Source organism: Aptenodytes patagonicus, chromosome 5 (assembly GCF_965638725.1).
Source record: "Aptenodytes patagonicus chromosome 5, bAptPat1.pri.cur, whole genome shotgun sequence".
In the NCBI taxonomy this organism is placed as follows: domain Eukaryota; kingdom Metazoa; phylum Chordata; class Aves; order Sphenisciformes; family Spheniscidae; genus Aptenodytes; species Aptenodytes patagonicus.
The window spans coordinates 82701170-82722249 of NC_134953.1; the positions used below are offsets into that span (position 1 = coordinate 82701170).

The following is a 21080-nucleotide window of genomic DNA, read 5'->3' on the forward strand; positions in this document are numbered from 1 at the left end:
TAATTCTCTGTATCGCCTTATTTTTGATACGGGGTATTTTATAAGCTGTTTCTGTTGGAAGTGTTGGGTTTTTATCTGTTGTAGGATTGAAAATGTGGAGAATGTATCAACAAAACTTTGCCAAACATTGAAGTTATAAACTGTGTTAACAAAAACCACCAGAACAAAAAAGTTGAAGAGCTGCACATGTATGTCCTTTTAATGTCAGAACCTGTGCTGTTCCTTCAATCCTTTACCATGCAAAATTTTATACATTTATTTAATAATATTTTAGAGAGACCCTAGTTATTTGCTTGGGGAAAAAAAAATAATCCTCAGACCCTTATAAGAAACAATAATCTAAACTTACTGATTTTGAAAGCATGAAAATCCTAGTTTCTTTCTGTAATTAATCCTCAAAGGAAAGTTTGTACATACAGGACTGATGGATTATTTCACTGTTTGAGGTGATCAGAAGCTATTAATTAGTGTGTTGGGTCGTCCCCCCCCCCGGACTATTTTAAGTTATTAATATTAAAATTTAATGAAACTATTAAATTTTATCATTTCAGCAACTTTTAGATGAGTTTCTTCCATGGAAATATTTTTATTTTCATAAACAAAAATACATAAAAACACTAAATAGAATAAATATCTCTGACTCAATGTCTCTCTTTGCTCTTCTTTTTAGAGTGATACTGAGTCAAACATATTCTTCATTGGTAATATCACCACAATGGATGATCTGGAAATATTTTTGTACAGTAGATCTTGATAAATTGCTGATTTTTTTTGAAATCAATAATACAAGATTCTATAAAGGCAGCTCTAAGGTGATTCATGATGAAAGGAATAAATATACAAACATAGAAGGCAGGATGTCTGGTTAGGGAATAGCATCAGTCAGAAACATGTGCAGCTTATAACATAGTGATAAATGGTACATGAGCAAAGTGTGCTGTTCTATGTTCTTAGCTAGACATCCAGCAAGTTTTGATAATTTTCCTGGCTGCAGAATGATCATCATCATTGTAATTTAAATTCTTTTTTTCTAGTTTGTTTTGTTCTTTTTCTTTTCCCTAAGAAAGACTTGATCTTAAAAAAGAAAAAAAAAAAAAAAGAGAAATTATGTATGAAGAAAAATGGGAGCTTATTCAGTAAGTCGAAGGTTATTCAAAGAACAGCTGGTGTAGAAAAATGATTAGAAGATGAAGCCCACTAAAGACTGGAGGGGAATCGTACAAAGATGCAATAGACATACCTAATCTATAAAAAACAGAGTCCTCAGGCAGCTCTCTGCCTTTGGGCTCTGAAAAACCTACGCCTGCACATTGTGTCTCAGCAGTGTAGGGAATCTAGTGTTTCAGGTAAATTGCTTGTGTTCCTGGAAAACAGTATGTTTTAATCCTCATCCTTGCAAGGGAAATTTTCCTATTAGAACTACTGGCTTTGAACAGAATATATGGCAGCTTCTATAGCAAACCCCTGAGCCAAGTAGTCAAGTGAAATCAGCAGAAGCCTTCTGTGCGCATGTGTGTGTGCATGTTGAACTTGGTAGGTTTGGGTTGGAGACCTGAATATCTACCACATTTTTAAAAAAAAATGAGATCTCACTAAAACTATTAAGGCTAATTTCAATGAAAGTTTGTGGGGAGAATATTAAAAAAAAAAAAAAGGGAAGAAAAAGAGTATTCTCCATCCTATTTTCCAGTCGTTTATATTTTAAATGTAAAACGTGTGAGTTAGTTTTTGGATGTATCCCAAAGAATCATCTTTCCTAAAATCTAAGGGCTGTCTGTTTGCACAGTGAAGTGATAACAGTGGGCAAAATATTTTCCTCTCTTCCTGAATTTTTCTACAGTTTATCATGTCACCTTTTTGTTGCTTTCATAATGCAAAGAAAACTTGTCTAAGCCATTTTGATATATTCCTCCTCTTTCTCACATTCATTCTCCCAGTATGCCTGAACTTTCCAATGCTTACTCAGCCCTAATCCTCTCTCTCGTTCTTGTGGCCTGCCATTTGCTTTTATGCTGGGCAGTATTCTTCTTTTGGTCTCTTTTTTTCTTAAATGGTGACTTTCCAAAATCTTGTTTTGCAAAACATCCCATCTGTTTTGGATGGGATGTAGAAACTACAGACGATCAAGAAAAAGAAAAGATTAGTCATTTGTCATAATCACTTACTCACACGCAGTCCATTAAGTAAAGGAAATATTAAGGCGCAGTTTTGGTGCCGCAAAAGAATTTGCAAGATTCATTGTTGATTTCCTTATCTGCCGAGACTGCAGGGAAACCACTTAATTTCTATAAGTGGTAATTCTTCAGATGCCAGATGCCAGAATAAGAAGGAAAAGGGAAAAGCACAGAATGGGGAAAGAAAAGAAACTAATGCTTCAAGGCAGGAAATGAAAAATACTTCTCTTTGCCAGGAGTATTTCAGAAAGTTGTTTTTGTTTTGTTGCTTTTTTTTTTTTTTTTTTTTTTGATGGTGGGAGTAATTCACTTCTTAGTGACTCTCAAAACTATCAGTTAAACAATGAACTCATGCTGGGTAGAATTCTAAGTACAAAGAACTACAGTACCATTTCAGAGAAAATCTTTATTAGAAAGTACCCCAAAAGCCAAAAGAACTAATCTGTTCGAGACTATATCATAGAGTTACAATTTACTGTTGTACTGGCATTATGCTATAAACATGAGTTTGACAATGTTGAAAAAGTTCTGAATAATCTCAGCACTGTAGAAAAAATGTGAAGATTCCTGATTTGAGCATTTATAGCTCTTCTATGGTTATCCTCACAAGCTCGCATTTGGACGAGGAATGGGTTGTAGCCATTTAATGGGATATTTTTTTTAATTTAAAATACGTTTTGTATATATATGCCTAAAGGGTCTGTCTTGTAGTATGTTCAAAACTCCCCTTGTGCTCAATGACATTTTTATGATAAAAGATGCGTATGTTTTTAATCTTGAAATTCCTATTTTGTTTATTCAGACTGGTTAGACTAGAGTTTAATTTCAGCCTTGCAAGTTCATTTTCAAATGGAAGTCTATACAGACAAAATAATAATGCTATGATATCTGGAAAAAAAATCCAGTAGTTTTTAAAAATAAAGTATTTTTAAGTGCTTTAAAGAACCAACCCAAATAAAAACAACACCTTGGCTTCCAAAATGAAATACATCATAACTGTTGAAAAAGAAAATGTGTATCTCTGCAGAAATTAACGTCACCCAGCAGAACTGAGATCTGCTGTTGCTGGCTGTCTCCTTGTGGCAGTGGAGTCAGTGCAAAGCCCTACTGATGTTAGATGTGTCCAGATGCCTCCAGTATGCCTCTCTCCGTAGCTGTTCTGGAAATAAAGATACTCAAGCTCCCAGTGACTTCACTAGGTTGAAACGTTCCTGGGGAAAGGAGTAGGGTTGGCACAAGGAAGGACGAGAGCACAGTGCCGATAGCACCAGCAGGTGTTAGTGGCTCTGCCAGAAGCAGTGCTGCTTTCTGTGTTCTCTTAACCTTTGAAGCATGTGAAGTCTAACATTTCTTACAAAGTTAGTAATTACAACTATTTTAGATACTATTTTTAGCTGTGTAAGAGTTCAGTTGCTTTTTAATCTGACTGCTTATTGGCCCAAAGTGATTTCCATCTGCAGTAGGTCCCAGAATATATGGTGTATAGAAAAACTGATCCATTGGATAGTTCTTATTCTTCTCTCTTCTAATCACATAATAATTTTTCTTCACTCTGCCACTTCTGTGCTGGTGAAAAACATCTCGCCAGAAAGATGATACAAATAGCTAATATGGCAGGAGATGGTCTTACCAGAAGCCACTTTAGTAATACGAAATATGACAAGGGGTTGTTGACTGAAGACGTGGGTTAGGAAAGCATTGCGACTCTGCATTAGGTTGTTAGTTGTGTTGCAGATTTCATCCTATCTTCTCTCACTCTCTGCGAGAGAAATAATACTACTATTATTTAGTCAGGCAAGCAGACTAAATCTGCTTTTTCATGTCAGGCTTTTCCCAAACCCTGCAGATGAGTAACCAGTAAGGGATATGGCATCCCATGTGAGGAATCTCTACTGTTTTCTGTGAAGTTACTGTAATGCCCTTTGTGTTATTATACCGTATTTTATATCATAACATCTGGTTTTTGTTTTTAATGTATCACATTATGCAAAAGTCACCACTGAATTGTGAGCAATAAACCTTACTCCTTTATCCTGTAGTGACCCAACTACTAACGCCTGATATTATACATGTAAATCTATCAGATTCATGTGAAAATATTTGTATATATAAAAATATATAGATACACATGCATGTGTGTAAACATCAGTTGTTTAAGGGATAAATCCTATGAAGTACTAATACGTTAGCCTTCCCTCAGCAAAGCACTAATTGCACACTTTACTTTCAATGTATGTATTAACTATTGAAAGTTAAGCCTGGCTTAAATGAATATCTGAGTGGAGTCAAAGTGCTCAGTTCCTTGCAGGATGGAATATTTAATTGCATGGATTGTGGCAGCAGTTATATAAATGAGGTCAATATGAAAGAAACTATGTTCTTTTTTTAAAGATTTAAATAATAGCACAAGTTTTATTTAAAAAAAAAAATCTCAAGAAGCAAGCTAAAGTCTGTTGTCTGGGTCAAAATAACGTGTGGAAGCCAGTTGTGACGATTTTGTGTTCCTCTGTGCTCTCCTAAGAGAGCAGCAGGAACCCGGGAGGTACGAGGCTGTTCACGCTCGTTTCAAGGCTGCAGGCATGCTGTTAGGGGATACATTTCACCGGCTTTCTGCATTTGATGGCTTTGTTCTTTTATTCTGATGAGGCATTAAATACATGTTTCAAATGTTTATGCTAACTAGATAGGTGCTTGCTTTGGTGTTTTTTGTTTTTATCAGTAAATCTTAAGACAGGTTTTGGGATTTTGTTGCTTGTGTATTAATAAGTTTGATTAGTCTTTGAGTACATTGGTATGAGAAAGGAGGAATCAATCTGATGAGATTACTAATTTTCAAAAGTATTTTTGTCTAAACGTTACACCTTATTGCTTAGTTTAAGGATATTTTGGAACTTGAACCCCTGTGTAACTTTGAGGAAAACAATTAACCCGGCTGAGATGATGGCAACTTTGTGCATTGCAAGTAAACCTTATCAGGTTAAGATAGTTTCCTGTGATTTCCTGACACTTCATGTTTGAAATACATACTGTTTTTATTGAAGAATACTGTGTATGTAAGGCAGCAATGCTTTCTGTCTATGCTGATAGACAATCGGCAGAAAGACATTCAGAGGTGTATTTATAGTTGCTAACTGCACTGTGTGAACAGAAAAGATCTGTCTGGTCCTGATAAATATTCTGTGAAATAACTGCCCACCTAGACATGCTGGGAACACCCAGGATCACCGAGACCCTTACATCATTCAAGATGTAAATGCTCCAGGATGCATTCTCGATTTTTTTATTTTTTTATTTTTTTTAATTCATCCCAACAGAGACAGAATAAATCTTTATTTTGAGACTTTTATTTTTAAAATTATAAAAGCCCAATACTGAAAACTTGGAACTTTCTTGAAATTTTGAGGACAGGTGGCAACATCAAGTATGCTTGTTTTCAGGATTATGGCAGTTTTGTTTCATAGAGCTTTTAAGTTAAAAATGTTGAACTTGATCAGCATATGGTACTGGCTAGCCTCATCTCTACCAGCTCTTTTGTTATCTTGTTATTGTTACAGGTCTTAATGACAGTTGTAAGCCATAGTTCTGGATGCAGGGGTTAGTCCACCCTGGGGAGGAGAGGGAGAAACAGCAGTGTGGATTATGGAAATATGAATTGATCTAAAAGGCAGCTCTCTTGTAACAGAATGGGACTCAAAGAAAGACTGGGGAGAAGCTGGTGAAAAGACGATGGAATATGATGTGAAAATGATCATTTGAATGCTTTCCTTTTCATTCCCAGCTGCTGTGTTCTGGTGAAAAGGCATGCATTTGTATATCTTAAGGCTGGGTGAAAAAGGGCCAGATGAATGGAATTACTTGTTAGATATGTTTTCATTTTGAGTCAAATAAATTATGTGCATTTTAATAGACTGTATGCATATGTTAGCCATTTTTTTAATCATACAGCTGTGATATTGGGGGACTACATTTTGTAGAAATGTTCTTTTCTCTGTTTGCTCAAATAAGTACAGTATTAATATTTGACTGTCCTTCAGATATTCTGTATTAGCCTATCGAAAATAACTGTTAGTGATTTGGCTTATTCCTACAGCCTTCAGCGTTGTGCCAAACCAAAGAAGAAGAAATTAACTGATGGCTGAAATGGTGATGACAATCATTTGGAACGTCTTCCAGAAAGACTGCCAAATTGTCATGTGTGATGTCATTGTTGATTGACCTCAACTGCCCTCAGAATATTCCAGTCTAATGTCACCTAATTCCCTATTCTGTGCTACCTTATACTTTCTCACCTACTTGCTTAGTACCCTCCACCCACTTTAGTCTTCGATACATTGCTTCTGTTTTACCTTCAGCGTTGCTCTTGTGTCTCAAGCTTACTGCTGCTCTTCGAGGAATATCCTAACTAGCTCAGCCTCTTTCTATGTTTGGTACTGGATGTAATATTCGTGAACTCTGTGTTTGGTTCTTGGCTCTTGCTCTGCCTTTCTTCGTGATAGTTTTCCGCAGAACTGGGAGAGCATTTGAGGCGCATTGGTTCACTGTTACTGCTACAGGTATTTGAAGTGTCACTTCAAATAATTTGTTTATATTTTGTTAAGTAAAATAACTTTCTTTTACATATAACTTATGTTAGGAAATGGTCTGGGATCAAATGTCATAATCCAAGTATGATGAAATCAAGGAACCAGGGCACTCTGGTGCCAAAGAACGAGACTTGATGGGACTGAGATCAGGAACTGGAGCGGCAGAGGACTTTGCGAGCAGCAAGAGCAAGGCAAGGGTGGTTACTGGGCTGCGGCTGGAGGGTTCCAGCCTACATGGTTTGGGATCTTGGACGAGGAATAAGTGAAGGTGAAGCAGCTCCGTGCAGGTGATCAGGAAGGGAAATACATTAATCCATCAGAATATAATTATTTCTGGTACTCATTACTTCTGTGTAAATTTTCAAGGCATTGTGAGCTACTTGGCTGGTAGATTCTATTTGCTTCTTCCCTAAGCAGAGGTGTTGAGTTTCTGGTTTTTGTGTGAGTCAGTTTCTGTCTGCAATCATTAATAAAAGTACAATCAGTAACAAAAGTTCCACATCTGAGAAATAACCTGTCTCTGAGGTTACAGTGCATGCTTATCTCTGTCCTTTGTCCTTCACTAGGTACTAATGGCCACTATTAGAGAAAACGTACCGGGCCAGTGCAGACTCAGTGCATCAGTTCTTTAGTCTAAATTCAAGTTGGGAAGAGGAAAGACCTCTTTCAATTTATAGAGAAATCCTGCTGTAGGAGCAGGTTTTTTATTAGTTTTCAGGAAGTGCGGTGAATACTTGGGTTAGATTTGTGTGTGTCTTCCCTGAGCATGGGCAGTTTCATTCTTGCGGATCAAAGTGAAGCAGCTGAAAACCTTCCTGGCTGTAGCTGCTTGTGCTGCCTGGCTTGCTGGTGGAAGCTGCCTGCCTCTCCTCTTAGCTGTTCAAAGTTGGCTTATGCTATATCGGAGGTCTAAGCTAAACTGATTGACTTTGTGCTGAAGTGGCGGACGGATGCTCACACGCAGAAACACCAAACTGAAATTGTTGCAGAGTAATCTCTAGCAACGATGCCGTAGCAGGGAGCCAGAAGGTCTGGACAGGCTCAGCCATAGGCAAAGTGAATGTACATTGCGTATCTCCTTGGGAAAAAATACATCTAATTGTATGCCCATTGCGTTTTATTTTTTGTGTTAGTCATCTGTCTGCATCTGGTAACATAAGCAATATGTTAGCGCCTTAAAATTATGCTTGTTTGATTCTTCCCTGTCCCTCTTTGGTCTTGGAGTTGTTTCATCTCTCTTTCATTTTTCAACACTGTTGATGATATCTGAATTTAGTACTGAAAAACTATTACTACAAGTGATTCTTGTTGAGCTGTGTTATGGTAAGGCTTAGAATTTGACCTATGCTGCCTGTAAAACAAGAAATAACCGTTTCCTTCATAAAAATATCACAAATAATTGTAATTATGAAACGATAATCCTAGCAAATTCCTTAGAAGCTGATTTCCTTTCCCAGTTCCTTTTCTTTTGGCTATAGATTCTTCTGGCTCAAGAGACTCAGCCCACACATGTAATCGGTTTCACTATCCTTTACAACATGATGTGGTTCCCCGACTTCCCCTACTACGGACGCAGCTGTGCGAGCCGGCACACTCCCCCACAGGGACGGCGCATTTAGAGGTGGATGAGCCTAGTCAAGGGTTTAGCTTTTGGACTCTCTCATATTCTTTATCTGCATAAGTCTCTCTCTGCTACAGATACTTTCTCTTGGTGTGGCACCCAAGTTGTTCATTAACTTATGTGATACTTCATTAACTACTTTTAAGTTTCTGAGTTGCCAACAAAACCAGGATTTCATTATGGCATATGCTGTACTGTCATTTTATGAAAAAAATCAGTGGAAAGTTCTGATTCTGGAAGAGCATCACCTGGCATTATAAGACACAGTTTCACTCCCCAGCCTGAGCAGGCCATATATTCTTGCATATAAGCAATCTGCAGATCTGGTGCTGACCTTTCTGTGTATATCGGTACTGGGTATTTTCTGGGCAGACCAATTGTTCAGTAGAAGTTTTCTAGGCAAGGAATGACATCCTACTATTTACAGACACTCACTGCTTCAGGACTTGTCTTTTAGGTAACTAGTGCAGTACTTCTTATTTATACTTAGGATTTATTTCAGAAAAAGGAGCGATTTCTTATGTTGCGCTCAGGCTGCTGTTCCCAGTTTGACTGTTGTAGTCATAATGTTTGCTCTCTTGCTTCTGCTTCTGAAATATGCCCGCGTGAAAGCATAATGGTTAGAAAACTGAGGGAGTCAGAAAGCGTAAAGTGGTATTTCAAACAAGGTGGAGCTTTTTGTTTGTTTGTTTTTTACCTGTCAGCCTGCAAAAACATGTTTTATGGAAAAATCCGGACTTCAGTAGTTGTGTCCTGGTTTCAGCAGGGATAGAGTTAATTTTCTTCCTAGTAGCTGGTACAGTGCTGTGTTTTGGATTTAGGATGAGAATAATGTTGATAACACACCAATGTTTTAGTTGTTGCTGAGCAGTGCTTACACTAGTCAAGGACTTTCCAGCTTCCCATGCTCTACCGACTGAGAAGGCTGGAGGTGCACAAGAAGCTGGGGGGGGGCACAGCCAGGACAGCTGACCCAAACTGGCCAGAGGGACATTCCATACCATGGGACGTCATGCGCAGTACATAAACTGGGGAAAGCTGGCCGGGGGGGCCGCTGCTCGGGGACTGGCTGGGCATCGGTCGGCGGGTGGTGAGCAATTGCATTGTGCATCACTTGCTTTGTATGTTATTCTTATTGTTATTACTATTATTATTATTATTATTATTATTTTATTTCAATTATTAAACTGTTTTTATCTCAACCCACGAGTTTTTCTCACTTGTGCTCTTCCAGTTCTCTCCCCCATCCCACTGGGGGGCGGGGGGGGGAGTGAGCGAGTGGCTGTGTGGTGCTCAGTTGCTGACTGAGGTTAAACCACGACAAGTTGTCAGAAATGTTTGCTGGTTGTACATCCAGAAGTCTAGCAACCTCTGATCTCCTGTATTGAAAAGACAACGTGGTGCCGTGTGCGGATAGAAACCATTATCTAATTTATAAAGTAAATCCATTTAGCTGGTTTCTTCCTTCTGCCTCAAAACGATCTTCTTCTTTCCTTGCCTCTGACCTTTCATTCTGGTTTCCTGGTTGCTGCGTATTGTGGGTCTTCTGCCTTGGCTACTTCCATCAAAATTGCAGTTGCTTTTTGTTTATTTGTTTCTTCTATAATTAGTACTATGTGTACTTTGAAGTCTCTGGTGAAATGCTAGAATTTATGGAGGAAAAAAAAATATTTGGAATGTATTTGGAACAAAATATGCTTGGAGTTGAAATGAATCTGAAATGTATCAAGTGTCATCAAGAGCAGAATTTGTTGTGCTTGAAGTTTTATTACTTTTTTCAGTATATTTTATTTTTATGGAAATGCAGCTATTTGTTATTTGTAGTATACTTTTATAGTTAATTTTCCTTTTAAAATTTATTTCCTTGATGATGGAGAAGAAAATCGTGCAAATAGGAGCCTTTTGACCTGAGTGTCTGCGCTCTACTCATGTTACTCCTTGATACTGTTTTGCAGATGTTTCTGAGACTGCAAACTTCACTTCAAAGCAATATATTGAGTAGGTAGAGTTGGGTATGTTGCAAATAGGCTCATTTCTGTCCTAAGCTATCAGAGTATTCCAGGGTGGAATGAAAAAACTAACAGGTAAAACAAATAAATAAGAACAAATTTTAATATATGCTTTATTTTATGGTGGTTATTTTTTCACCACTGGAGAAACAGCATCTGAACAGGATGTGCAGGAGGTTCTCAGTGTTGCTGCCAAAGATGCATCTTAACTGGTGTTGCAAGCAGTGGGAAATCTTAAGACGTCTGGAGTGAAACAAATACTGCTGCTTCTTAGCTAAGCAGGATGACATGGGGATTTTAACCTGGCCTTCAAAGACTTAAATATTTGGATTTTGAAAGTGATGTCTACCTTACCTCTAGTTTAAGACAATTTCTCTGTTGAGTATCCAGATAATGTTAGAGGTGCTGTCATTGAAAGTGTATATGAATAAAAAGTCACTTTTTCCCTACTGCATGATGATAGAAAATTGTGTGTCATGCTCTGGTGTCTTTTTTTTTTTTTTTTAATAAAATGTAATGAACTTTCTTAAAGATAATAAATACTCTACTACCTTAAAAGTCAAGTATTGCCCACGTAGTAATCTCAAGAGTGGAGGCGGAAGAGCATTCTTCCTGTTTTTCCCAGCTCTCTGATACTGCCTAGGGAATAATGGTCTCCCTGACATGAGTCAGGGAAGTAAGGGGAAACTATTTATTGGTGCATGGGATACAAATATTGCATGCTTGCTAGAGCTCTACGGCAAAGTATTATTTCTCTTGTTTTTGTTTGCCTTGCCAGTAATAGGGTTAGATGGTAACATTTCAATCTACACTTACTGTAATGGGATCTTTCTTTGGGAAGAAGAGCATTGTCAATTTTTGTGTTTTTATTATGAGTTCCAGGAAAGTTGAGGGTTTTCTTAAGCAGGTAAATTAACCTGTGCTGAACTTCATATTGTTTTAACTATTCTGCTATTTGTAACTGAGCTTGTTATTTTAAAGTGAACTTTGGGTCCCTGTATGCTATGCTGGACACAGCTGTGGCTGAAATATGCTTTATTTTTAACTGGTTACATGATGAGATTCAGTAACAATTAGACAAATAGAGACTCCAACAATTTATAACTTAGTAAAAATCTCTGAATTTTTAAATTTACTCCGTGGTTGTTTAGGAAGCCTTATTCTTCAGTCTTGCAGGATAGTGACATTAACAATGCCTTTTAAAGTACTCAGGGTTAATTAATACATTTGTGTTTTTCTCCTTGTAAGGTGCCTTTGAAAGATGCTTTAAAAGTAGTAAGGTCTTATGCGTACTGCCTGGGACGCCAGCCTTAGTCTGCTGTACAGGGCAACAGCGTCCTGTAGCGTGCCTCCAGTCGAAGTGTACTGCACCCTGGTCATGTCACTGTTCCAGTCATTAATTTTCTTTCATTTATTTTTGTCTGTATTTAACGTACTGTTAGTTCTAAGTGATGTTGCAACGATCATCTATAAGTTCAGTAGCAGATACAGCTGACCTTCAGGTCTCCACTGCCACCTCTATGATAGCTACTTGTTTACGTGATTTTGCTTCTCTAAAATCTCAAGATCTTTGTAACCTTGTTGTCTAGAGTCTTTCTGTCCTGCTACCTCGTCTGTCTTCATGATTTAACTGTGCCCTTATTGCTCTGTAGAGCACAGAGCAGCTAGACTAAGCTACCTAAAATCTTCAGCTGCCTGTCTGGCAGGAGCAGGTGGGTGAACCAACCTTTTCTTTCTTCCATCCTCCCCTGAGGCACGTCACTGAGAGGTGGCCAAGTGGAGAAGAGATAGGGAGCAGGAACAAGAGAAGTTAACTCTGATCGGAATTCTGTAAGCGATCTCCTCCTCATTTGCAGGTATTCAGTGCCTCATTCATTTTAGACAACAAATATTTCTCTGAATAAGCTTTAGAAAGATGAAAACACGACACGTTTTAGAGCACAAGTAATCTTCTAAAAGGCTTGGTGTTTAAGCGTTATGACTAACCTGATCCTTCTGAATGTCAGTCATAGGCTGTAGGGCCTCTCCAGTTGTAGTTTATGTGTGAGCCAACTAAATGAGGATCAAAAATTGTTCTCAGCAGTGGAGTAGAATTTGTGTTCTGTGGGTCAAAACCATCTACGATTGTAGGAATGTACACATAGCTCAGCTTAGTGGAGTTTTAATCTTTCTTGAATCCATTAGCGACAACTTCTGCTACATGGTCTAGAATCACCTTCCCCTTTATATGTTTGTCAGGGATGTATGAACTCTTATGTGTCAGCTGTATCAGGGTAGAATTGGGTGTCAGAAAACACAGCACTATCCACAACTTACTCTGAAAATTGTGAGATGAAAAGAACAGGTCTATTTTGAGGGAACGGCAATTGCACAAATTTTATTTTTTATCTTCTGGGAAGGAAGTATTGCAACAGGTAGAGCTTAGAGGGCACATCTATGGGTCTGTGTTTTGCCACCCATGCAGCACTGAAACTCCTGTGTCACGCGGTTGTGTTATCCCCACCATTTTACATCATGACTGCATTCATCCTGTGGTGTTACACTGCAATTGAAGTGGTGTTATGTGCACGTGACTTTCATGGGACTACCCCATAAATAAGACTAGCAAGCCAATTAATGATTGCTATTAAATATTAATATTTCTCTGAAACAATTTCAGAGAATTCTTCATAATTTGCCTTTAGACCTAGAGGAAAATTTGAAACACCCCAAGGTGAAAACGCAGAAATTTAACTACTGATTGTGTTTCTTTCCATTGTACAAAGTGGGACTCATTGCTAAGTCTGGAAAACTTTTTTGTTTCAAATGATTCATAAAGGTTGGAGAAAGGTGCTGCTTGTGTTGCAGAGAGCTTGTTAGAATTACGTAGTTGTACACTTCTGCTTTCCAGTCTCTTCTTCACAAGTAGCCTTGAACTCCTGAAAATTCTAAATTATATGTACACTTTATTTAACAAATACGGAAATGATAGCGAAAATATTTAGAACATGAGATTTCTGACTTTTTTTTTTAAACCTTTTTTTAAAAAAAAACCCCATGTAATTTAGTGGTTCATTCTTGCAACAATGAAGTTCTGTAACCTTAAGGTACATTTTTATTTATTTATTTATTTCTTAAGAGCTTTGCATCTCCGCTCTAAACCATTTGCATTTAATTTCTATATTCTTCTTTCTGTTAAGTGTTCAGAAAGCAGCTGATGATTTATTTATTTATTTATTTATTTAACCATACAGAACTACTAGATAGTCACCGAATGATGTACTTTGGAGAGAGGCACATAGAGGTTAAAAATAGTTATGGAGGCCTGATAATGACTTCCATACTTTAGACCTTTGGATTTCTGTGGATGTAATCTAAGATTAAAATTTTTTATTATTCAAGCCATTTGGGCTGCTCTTTATTGCAGCTACAATTTTCTGATGAGATCTTTAGCAGAGGTAAGAGCTAAGTCTTTGAAATACAACTACTGCTGCTGGCTTCACATGCTGCAGGTGCACGTGGCTTCAGAGGAAGGAAAAGGAAAAGTCAGTGGTGAGGACAGAGCTTGCCTTTTCATCGGCTGTTTTATGTGGCAGCATTAGAATTTCACCTTCCTTGAGCCATAATGATGAAGGGCTCAACGCTGCAAGATGCTAAGCAGCCTGGCTTTGATTTAAGAATGAACCTAAATCTCTGCTTAACTTTAAGCATTTAAATATTCCCACTGGCTTGAGTCGGAAATACCTGTCAGTCTTAAACCTCAAGTAGATCTCTTGTTTGTATGTTTGGACTGGCACAGGGTGGCTGAAAACTGTGGTAAGGAATGGTGAAATAGAGTCCCCTTCGAGGAAAGATCAGAGAGCAAGTTGGGTTAAGAGTGAAGAGAGGACTTTGGAGTTGGAGATTTGAGTAGGGAAAACCGGTGAGAAGAACCAAAAGGGAGACCTGCAGTCAGGTGTTTCAAGAGAAGACATTTAAAGAGAGGTTAGTAGGGAGAGGAAGTTCTAGCAGGAAGAAAATAAGAGTTTTGAAGGACGATTAGATGAAATACGAAAATAGAATAGCAAGTAGCTTTTGTCAACGAGGGAAAGAAAGGAGACTGTTTAATAAAGTAGATATGACAAAGGTAAAAGACTGACAAAAAAGAGAATTTCCCCTTTCAGTGAAAAGGGGTGGGGGAGAAGGACTTCACAAAAATAAGATAGAGAAATACGAGGAAGACAAAAACTAGAAAAATACTGTTACTGAGAAAGAAAACAGTTGAAGAAGTAACAATAATGGGGAAGTGCAAAAGCATTTTGTAACTAAGTGGGTGACCATTTATTTGTGCTCCTATAATTGATATTTCTTTGGCTGATTTCTGCCTCAAGACAGAATAAAGAGATGAGGATAGATAGATAGTTATTTCAGCGCTAGTTTATATGAATGATTTTGGTAACCTGGTCTGGGTTATGTAATTAAATAATTCAAATTATCTTGGTTACTATTTATCTTATTTAGGCCATTTCTTCCCTGGGTATCCTGATGCGTCTCTGGAATGGACATGGTGTGACTGTGTCTCAGTGTAAGGCTGTTCCCTTTCTTCTCCAGAGATGCTCTTTCCATATGTGGAATGGACCTGGGGAGAACCCACCTGCTTGCTTGAGGAGCAGTCTTACGCTGCAGATAAACACAGAAATAGTTGGAAGATAACAGGACTCTCTCTTAAAAAACAGTGTCTAAACTGCTATTTATGGAGTGGTTCAGCATTCTGGATACCTTAAAATATTCCTGTCAGGGAAGATTTTCAATCCTTTCACAGGGATGCACTTGGAAGAAATCAGGTTCTTTTCCCTCCCTGCTTAAATGCAAACTGCGGAATATGTTACAATAAGAGAAAAAATGCTGGGGTGAATAGTTCCCACATCCTTCTAACCTCAGAAATTAATCAGATTAAGCTTCAATACTTCATTATTTCAGTAGTATAATATTAAGTGGTGAACTTTAATTTCTGTCAATTCATCAAGTCATCAGGCCTCATCTACACAGAAAAAGGTAACCAGTTGAAATGCGTAAGTTAAACTGAAAAAACCCACTCATACCTGTGTAGAGATACATTTAATAAGCTGATTCTGTAATGTATATAAAATCTGGTGCAATTTTCCCGTAGAAGCAGCTCCTGTACCTTCTTCCAGCTGTAGTGAGATCTCATTGTGTCTTGTTCAAGTGGAAAAAGAAATGAGTATCCTCCAAAATCACTGTGCTCTACAATGTACACTTGAACAGCCATGAAGGTTTCATACGCTTGTATCAATTGACTGTGATAGTGTAAAAAAAAAAAAAAAAAAAAATCCTGTCTTTTCTAGTTAGTAAGGAATATGGTGTGTATCTTGAATCTAACCAAAATGACTAACCACTGATTTCACTTAAGGGCAAGATTGTGAGTTATCAGGAGCTTTTCTCCAGAAAACTGGCATGTATGAGTTCAGAAGCATCTTCTGTCACCTTTTACATTGCTTTATAAAATGGTGATACACAAAATTAACTGTATGGGTATCAAAATAAGCAAGGAACGCTAAATAATTGTTACTTTTTAGGCTTCTCTAATATCATCTCAGTGTAGAGCCAGTGAGCATGACCAGGCCAGGCTGGACTTGTGTAGTGCAATTGGTGAAAGTGAATTAATAAAACCACTGGACCATGAGCCTGTGAGAGTGCAAGTTTCTGCTGCTGTGCTATAGGCACAAAGAAGTATTTTCTTAAATAGCACTTCCATTTTTGTTTAAGCTTTTTCCTAGGGAAGCAGCATGCTGTAGTTCACATGATATTAAATTTATGATTTTCTTCTTTCTCTTGGAGCTTGATAAGGAATGAGATAGTTATCTTTTAACTTAGCAGTTAAACTGAATTGCGTATGCAACTGTAGATGTTTATTCAGTGTTTGAAAGCAAATAGATAATCTTTTACTTGGTTTTTTTGCAACATCATTATCCTTTTCCTCCTGTATACAATTTCTTTCCTTTATGACACAGTGACCACTTCTGAAAGCACTAATACCGTGAGAACCAGAGGAGGAAATAATCATGGGACACGTGAATCAAAGATATTTTGCTTTCTGAAGACTTGTACAACCTTTTGTCTCAGAAATAAACCATACTTTGATGAAGCTATGAAAGTGAAAGACAATAAATACGTTACTCTTTTTCTGAGAGTGTGTATGTGGGCTCAAGAGGAAGTCCTGGCTGAGGTATGGATCCTTGAAAATGATGACCCGTTAGGAGACAGAGCTCAAATTTTATTCAGTAGGGAGGTTACTGAAAGTATCAACTGTAATTGTACACGAATAGTGACTGTGTATGCGAATGTGTATATAATGTCATTTGCATTTTAAGTTTGTCTAGGAGCATCTTGGGGGCATCTTGTTTTCTTCCATTTTAAAAATCTGAATAGCACCTGTAATTAAGGGAGAAAACTGAGCCCTGGAAGCTAGGTAGGGCTCCCGTCTATTGATCTGTGTAAACCTGGCTTACGCTGTCAGGGGAGAAGCAGTCAACTGCTGAGCTGCTTTGTCACTGACATAAGCTGAGAGAAGAGGTGGGGTTTTTTTTGTCTGTACTGTTTATACACCAGTCTATAGACCTGCTGGCTGGTTGAATTTTAAAGAGTGCGGAGGTTTAAAGACTTGTCCCCTGAGGGATGCTCCTGCCAGTTGGGAAGCGAGCTGAGGCTGCTCTGCAGAAGTTGTGTGCACGTGTGCTGCTGGGGGAGGGACGGAGCGGAGCTGGGGGAAACGCTGTCCTGCAGCTCAGCCTGGAACATGCTGCAAAACATACCCATAATTTTCAGGTGGTTTAGTCAAAATATTGAGCTAATACCTTTGGTTTTTCTGTTTTTGTTTTCTTTTGCTTGCCTGATAATTTATTCTGAGAGAATACAATGGGGAACATAAATGAATACATTTCCATACCCAATTCCGAGTCAGTGCTTAGCTCACCGGGCAGCAATTAAAATCCTCGGTAGTAAGGAGAAAATGACTTCCTATAGTGTGAGGATAAGTGCAGATTTGGAAAGAGAATTTAAATAGAGTATAAAATATTATTTCTTTGGAATGGGAAAAACTAGCTTTATGAGCCTGAAGTAAGAGACTATTTGGAAATGTTTAGGAAATTTCTGAGTTAAAAGTTTTGATTAGCCTGTTCTGCTTGCTTTCTTTTGTTAGAATTTATTATTACTACTACCAGCATGCTTGTTTCCTGCCTACAGAAATTAAAACGTTTACCTGCTCCGTTTGTATTCTGCTCCTCACGTTTCCATGGTGGCCACTTGCAGCAGTCAGGACGGTGCTTGAGCAGTTTCTTTTGGAGAATTATATATACTGCTATTGTTCATAATTAAGTTAATAACCTTTCTCAAAACACAATATGTGGCTTTCGTATCCTCCTCTATCTGTGTGGACAAAGTAAAAGTTCCAAAGATTTCTTGAACTCTCTTGTATGTCTTAGAAATTCTAGAAAAATTGACTTTTCCATTTTGTACTCTTATGATTTACTGGGGCACATCATATACCTTTAAAATGTTGCAACTAACATATGCATGTTGTATTCAGAGGCATCTTTTTCCTGAACTATTTGTCCCTTGCTGATTAACTCGCATGGGTTCTTCATGTTTTACACTATCCACTGAGCCAGGCAAATGTTTGAAGTAAATAGTCATTGTGGTGTGTAGGAATTTAAATACATAATTACCCCTAATGGGAGTAGACTGTTCAACATGCAGTAAACAGAAAGTTCAGGCTGGAGAGCGCTAACAGCTTAGATCAAGTTCTTAAACCCCCATGTGCAGCTCTGGAAATTTGCAATCAATATGCATTTTTCTGAAAACACACACCTTGTGGGATAACTCATGTATACAGCAGTATATCAGTCTCTCTTGGTCTGCTACAGAAAGGGAATTCTGTAGCTTTGCTGATCAACTGCGTTGACGTCAACTGTCTCTTCTTAGCTGAAGCATTTCACAGAGGGTTTGTTTTCCCAGTTGGGAGCAAGAAAATAAAGCCTGTTTTTCTGGGATCTTGTAAGTTCATTGTTTAATATTTGCTGCTAACTGATCTGGTAATTCACTACTTTTTTTTTTTTTTTTTTTTTAAAGAAAAATGTTGACTAGTTTGAGAGCTTTTTTATATTTTAATTAACACATTTTATTTGCCACTAAACAGCTTCTTAAATAAAATTCTGCAAGAAAGAGTGACATTATCCTTTCATATTATGGTATGAATGTAGATCCGGTGGATTTCCCCCCTCCCCTTCCCTTGATTAATAGCAAGGCTTGCTTGTGAAACCCAAAGGGTTAATCATAAAGTTCTCCTTTGGACCAGCAGACGATTTCCATCATTTTCAGCATTTGACTATGGAACATGTATAGAGTTGTTATACCTCTCTGTAATTCATTCTGCTGCCAACTTCATTCCCTTTTCTCTGCCTGCATTTTAATTGAAACAACATTTGTATTTTTGAGCCAGGATCTGTCAGAAGTCCCTGTGGCTAGTCTGTGGTACAAGTAGCAGCAGACGTGGCTTACCCATATGGTGTGGTGCTTCTTGTAAAATCCATATGGCCTTGTTGAAGGGAATCCCAGCGGGGATGTGAAGGGTGTTAATACCCTTCAGGCCAGGCCTTTCCCTCCTGGGGCTTCTATGGCATTGTCTTTGCAATCTGCCAAAGCACAAACTTAATTCCTTTTTAATAATCAATTATTTCAGTCCAGGAACGTGTGCTGTATTTTTTGCAATCATATATTCGTTGAATTTCTTATTTGTTATGAGTATTTTTTTGTATTCTTTTAAAAGCAAGCTGTAGAGCAGTTGCTAGCAAATACAGATAAAAGTCTTTTAAACATCCTAACTTTATTTCTTTTACTTGTATTCACAGGAAGTGCTGAACAGTGTTCCAAAGTTCTGCTTTCCTTTTGACATTGAAAGGTATGTGTTACAGTTATCGTTTATTTTAAAATATTTCATAGAAAATGATATTTAGCATAATTGCAAGGCAAGATTTAAAGAAAAGGAAAACATATTGTACTCCCTAAACTTGCACCTGCAGATGAGAAGAACACATCCTTTGTGTTCTCAACTAAGTATGAAATCACTAGTAGGAAGTTACCACAGCAAAATGCAACTTTTACAGAATTTTAGGGATATCTCTTTCAAGGTAGAGCTATGTTCCAGGTCCCCGTTTTGTCCATTATAATTGTAAGCACCATCTGTGTTAATATAAGGATATAACATAGTTTCCTTCAAACAGCAAGCATCATAAAAAATGTTACGGTGCACCAGGATATAAAAACTCACTGAACAGTACTGAAAACATGTTGTTTGAGTTCAAGGAAATTAAGACTTTAATTGCATGGAAGTAACTGAATATGCAATTGATTTTTCTCAGAGAAGAATCAGGACCATTATTTATAATTAATTAGCCCTTACCTTTCTGCTGTCAGTTATAGTGTGGCTTCCATGTAATGCTGCCAGTCATTTAAATTGTTCATATAAAACATTTTTATTAATTAAAATATTTATTTAGGCTTGTCAAAATGATTAACGGTAATTAATTTAATCAATTGTACTCACTCAGTTTGGAAAACTCATATTGTCCAAATCAGCAAAGATTGAATTAGAAGCTTGATTTGCATAATTAATGAAAGATACAGCCAGGTAGTGTGCAGGCTGAGCCGGTTTCAGAACAACATTGGCATCAGTTGTAGATGAGATGCATCTACATCTCAAAGATGAGAAGCATCTATCGGATGCAAGAAGCTATCATCTGTGGAGTAAAAGATGATGGGCGTATAGAGGAAAGAAGAGAGGCTTTGCAGAAAAACACACTGGCAAAATAAAGATCTTCATAAACACAACTTCCCTGAAGTAAACTAGGTTCATTTAGTCTTTTATAGTTGAATTTAATTAAGTTGTTTGGGTTTTGAGCTGGTTAAGCTCACTGTCCTTTAAGGTGTTTTAATGACTTAACCGATACAGTTGTCAGTGTTGGCTTTAAAGCATTAAAGTCTTCAGTGTGCTTAAGGTATGTACAGAATTCTGTTTAAAATTGGTAATGCAGATGAATAATAGAAATAAAATTTGAGGGTAACAGAAAAAGGTGAGGTTCTGTTGCTGCCATCCAGTGGCAAGAAGATAATCAGTGGCAGCAAATAATTATTTTCAAATAACTCGTCTTGGGTTAACTATTTCTGTTGAACTGTTCAGAAGATGCTTAGTTGCTTGTATGAGATGGATAAGCTTAATCAATAAACTGTGGGAATACATGAATTTATAGCATAGCTAGGTATGTATTTTAGCTGAGTATCTGAAGGGGGAAAAAAAAAACCTAAGGAAAAAAAGAAAAGAAAAAGTTATGGGATGTTTGTTGTTTGTCTGTTAATACCCTCCCGTGCCCCCCTCCCAGACATGCTTTTTGACTCTTGGCCTCGTACTCGACTGTAAAGCAGTGCTCTCAAAGGTGCAAAATTTCTACAAATTTCCTAAAAATTGGCAGTTGGACAGAGGAAGGAGAGGTTCTTGGAAGCTGAGATAGACTGACGCGGGGAACAAAACTGACGTGTTCAGTCTGGCCTGCTGACTGCTCGGGCAGTACCGTGGAATCTTTAAAATCGCCCACCGCACTCGCAGCTTCTTGTGTAGCTGGGAGCTGAGTTTTAGGGGATTTGTGGGAGAACGAAAGGCAGC

General features: G+C 37.8%; 1 protein-coding gene across 4 annotated transcripts in view; it reads left to right on the forward strand.

Annotated features, from left to right (window-relative positions):
* DENND1B (DENN domain containing 1B) overlaps positions 1-21080 on the forward strand; it is a 169851-nt gene that overhangs the window by 40131 nt on the left and 108640 nt on the right. For all 4 annotated transcript variants that reach the window (XM_076337985.1, XM_076337986.1, XM_076337987.1 and 1 more), the window contains exon 4: positions 19273-19322. In XM_076337985.1, the coding sequence (XP_076194100.1) occupies positions 19273-19322 (50 nt within the window). The remainder of the gene's footprint in view (positions 1-19272; positions 19323-21080) is intronic.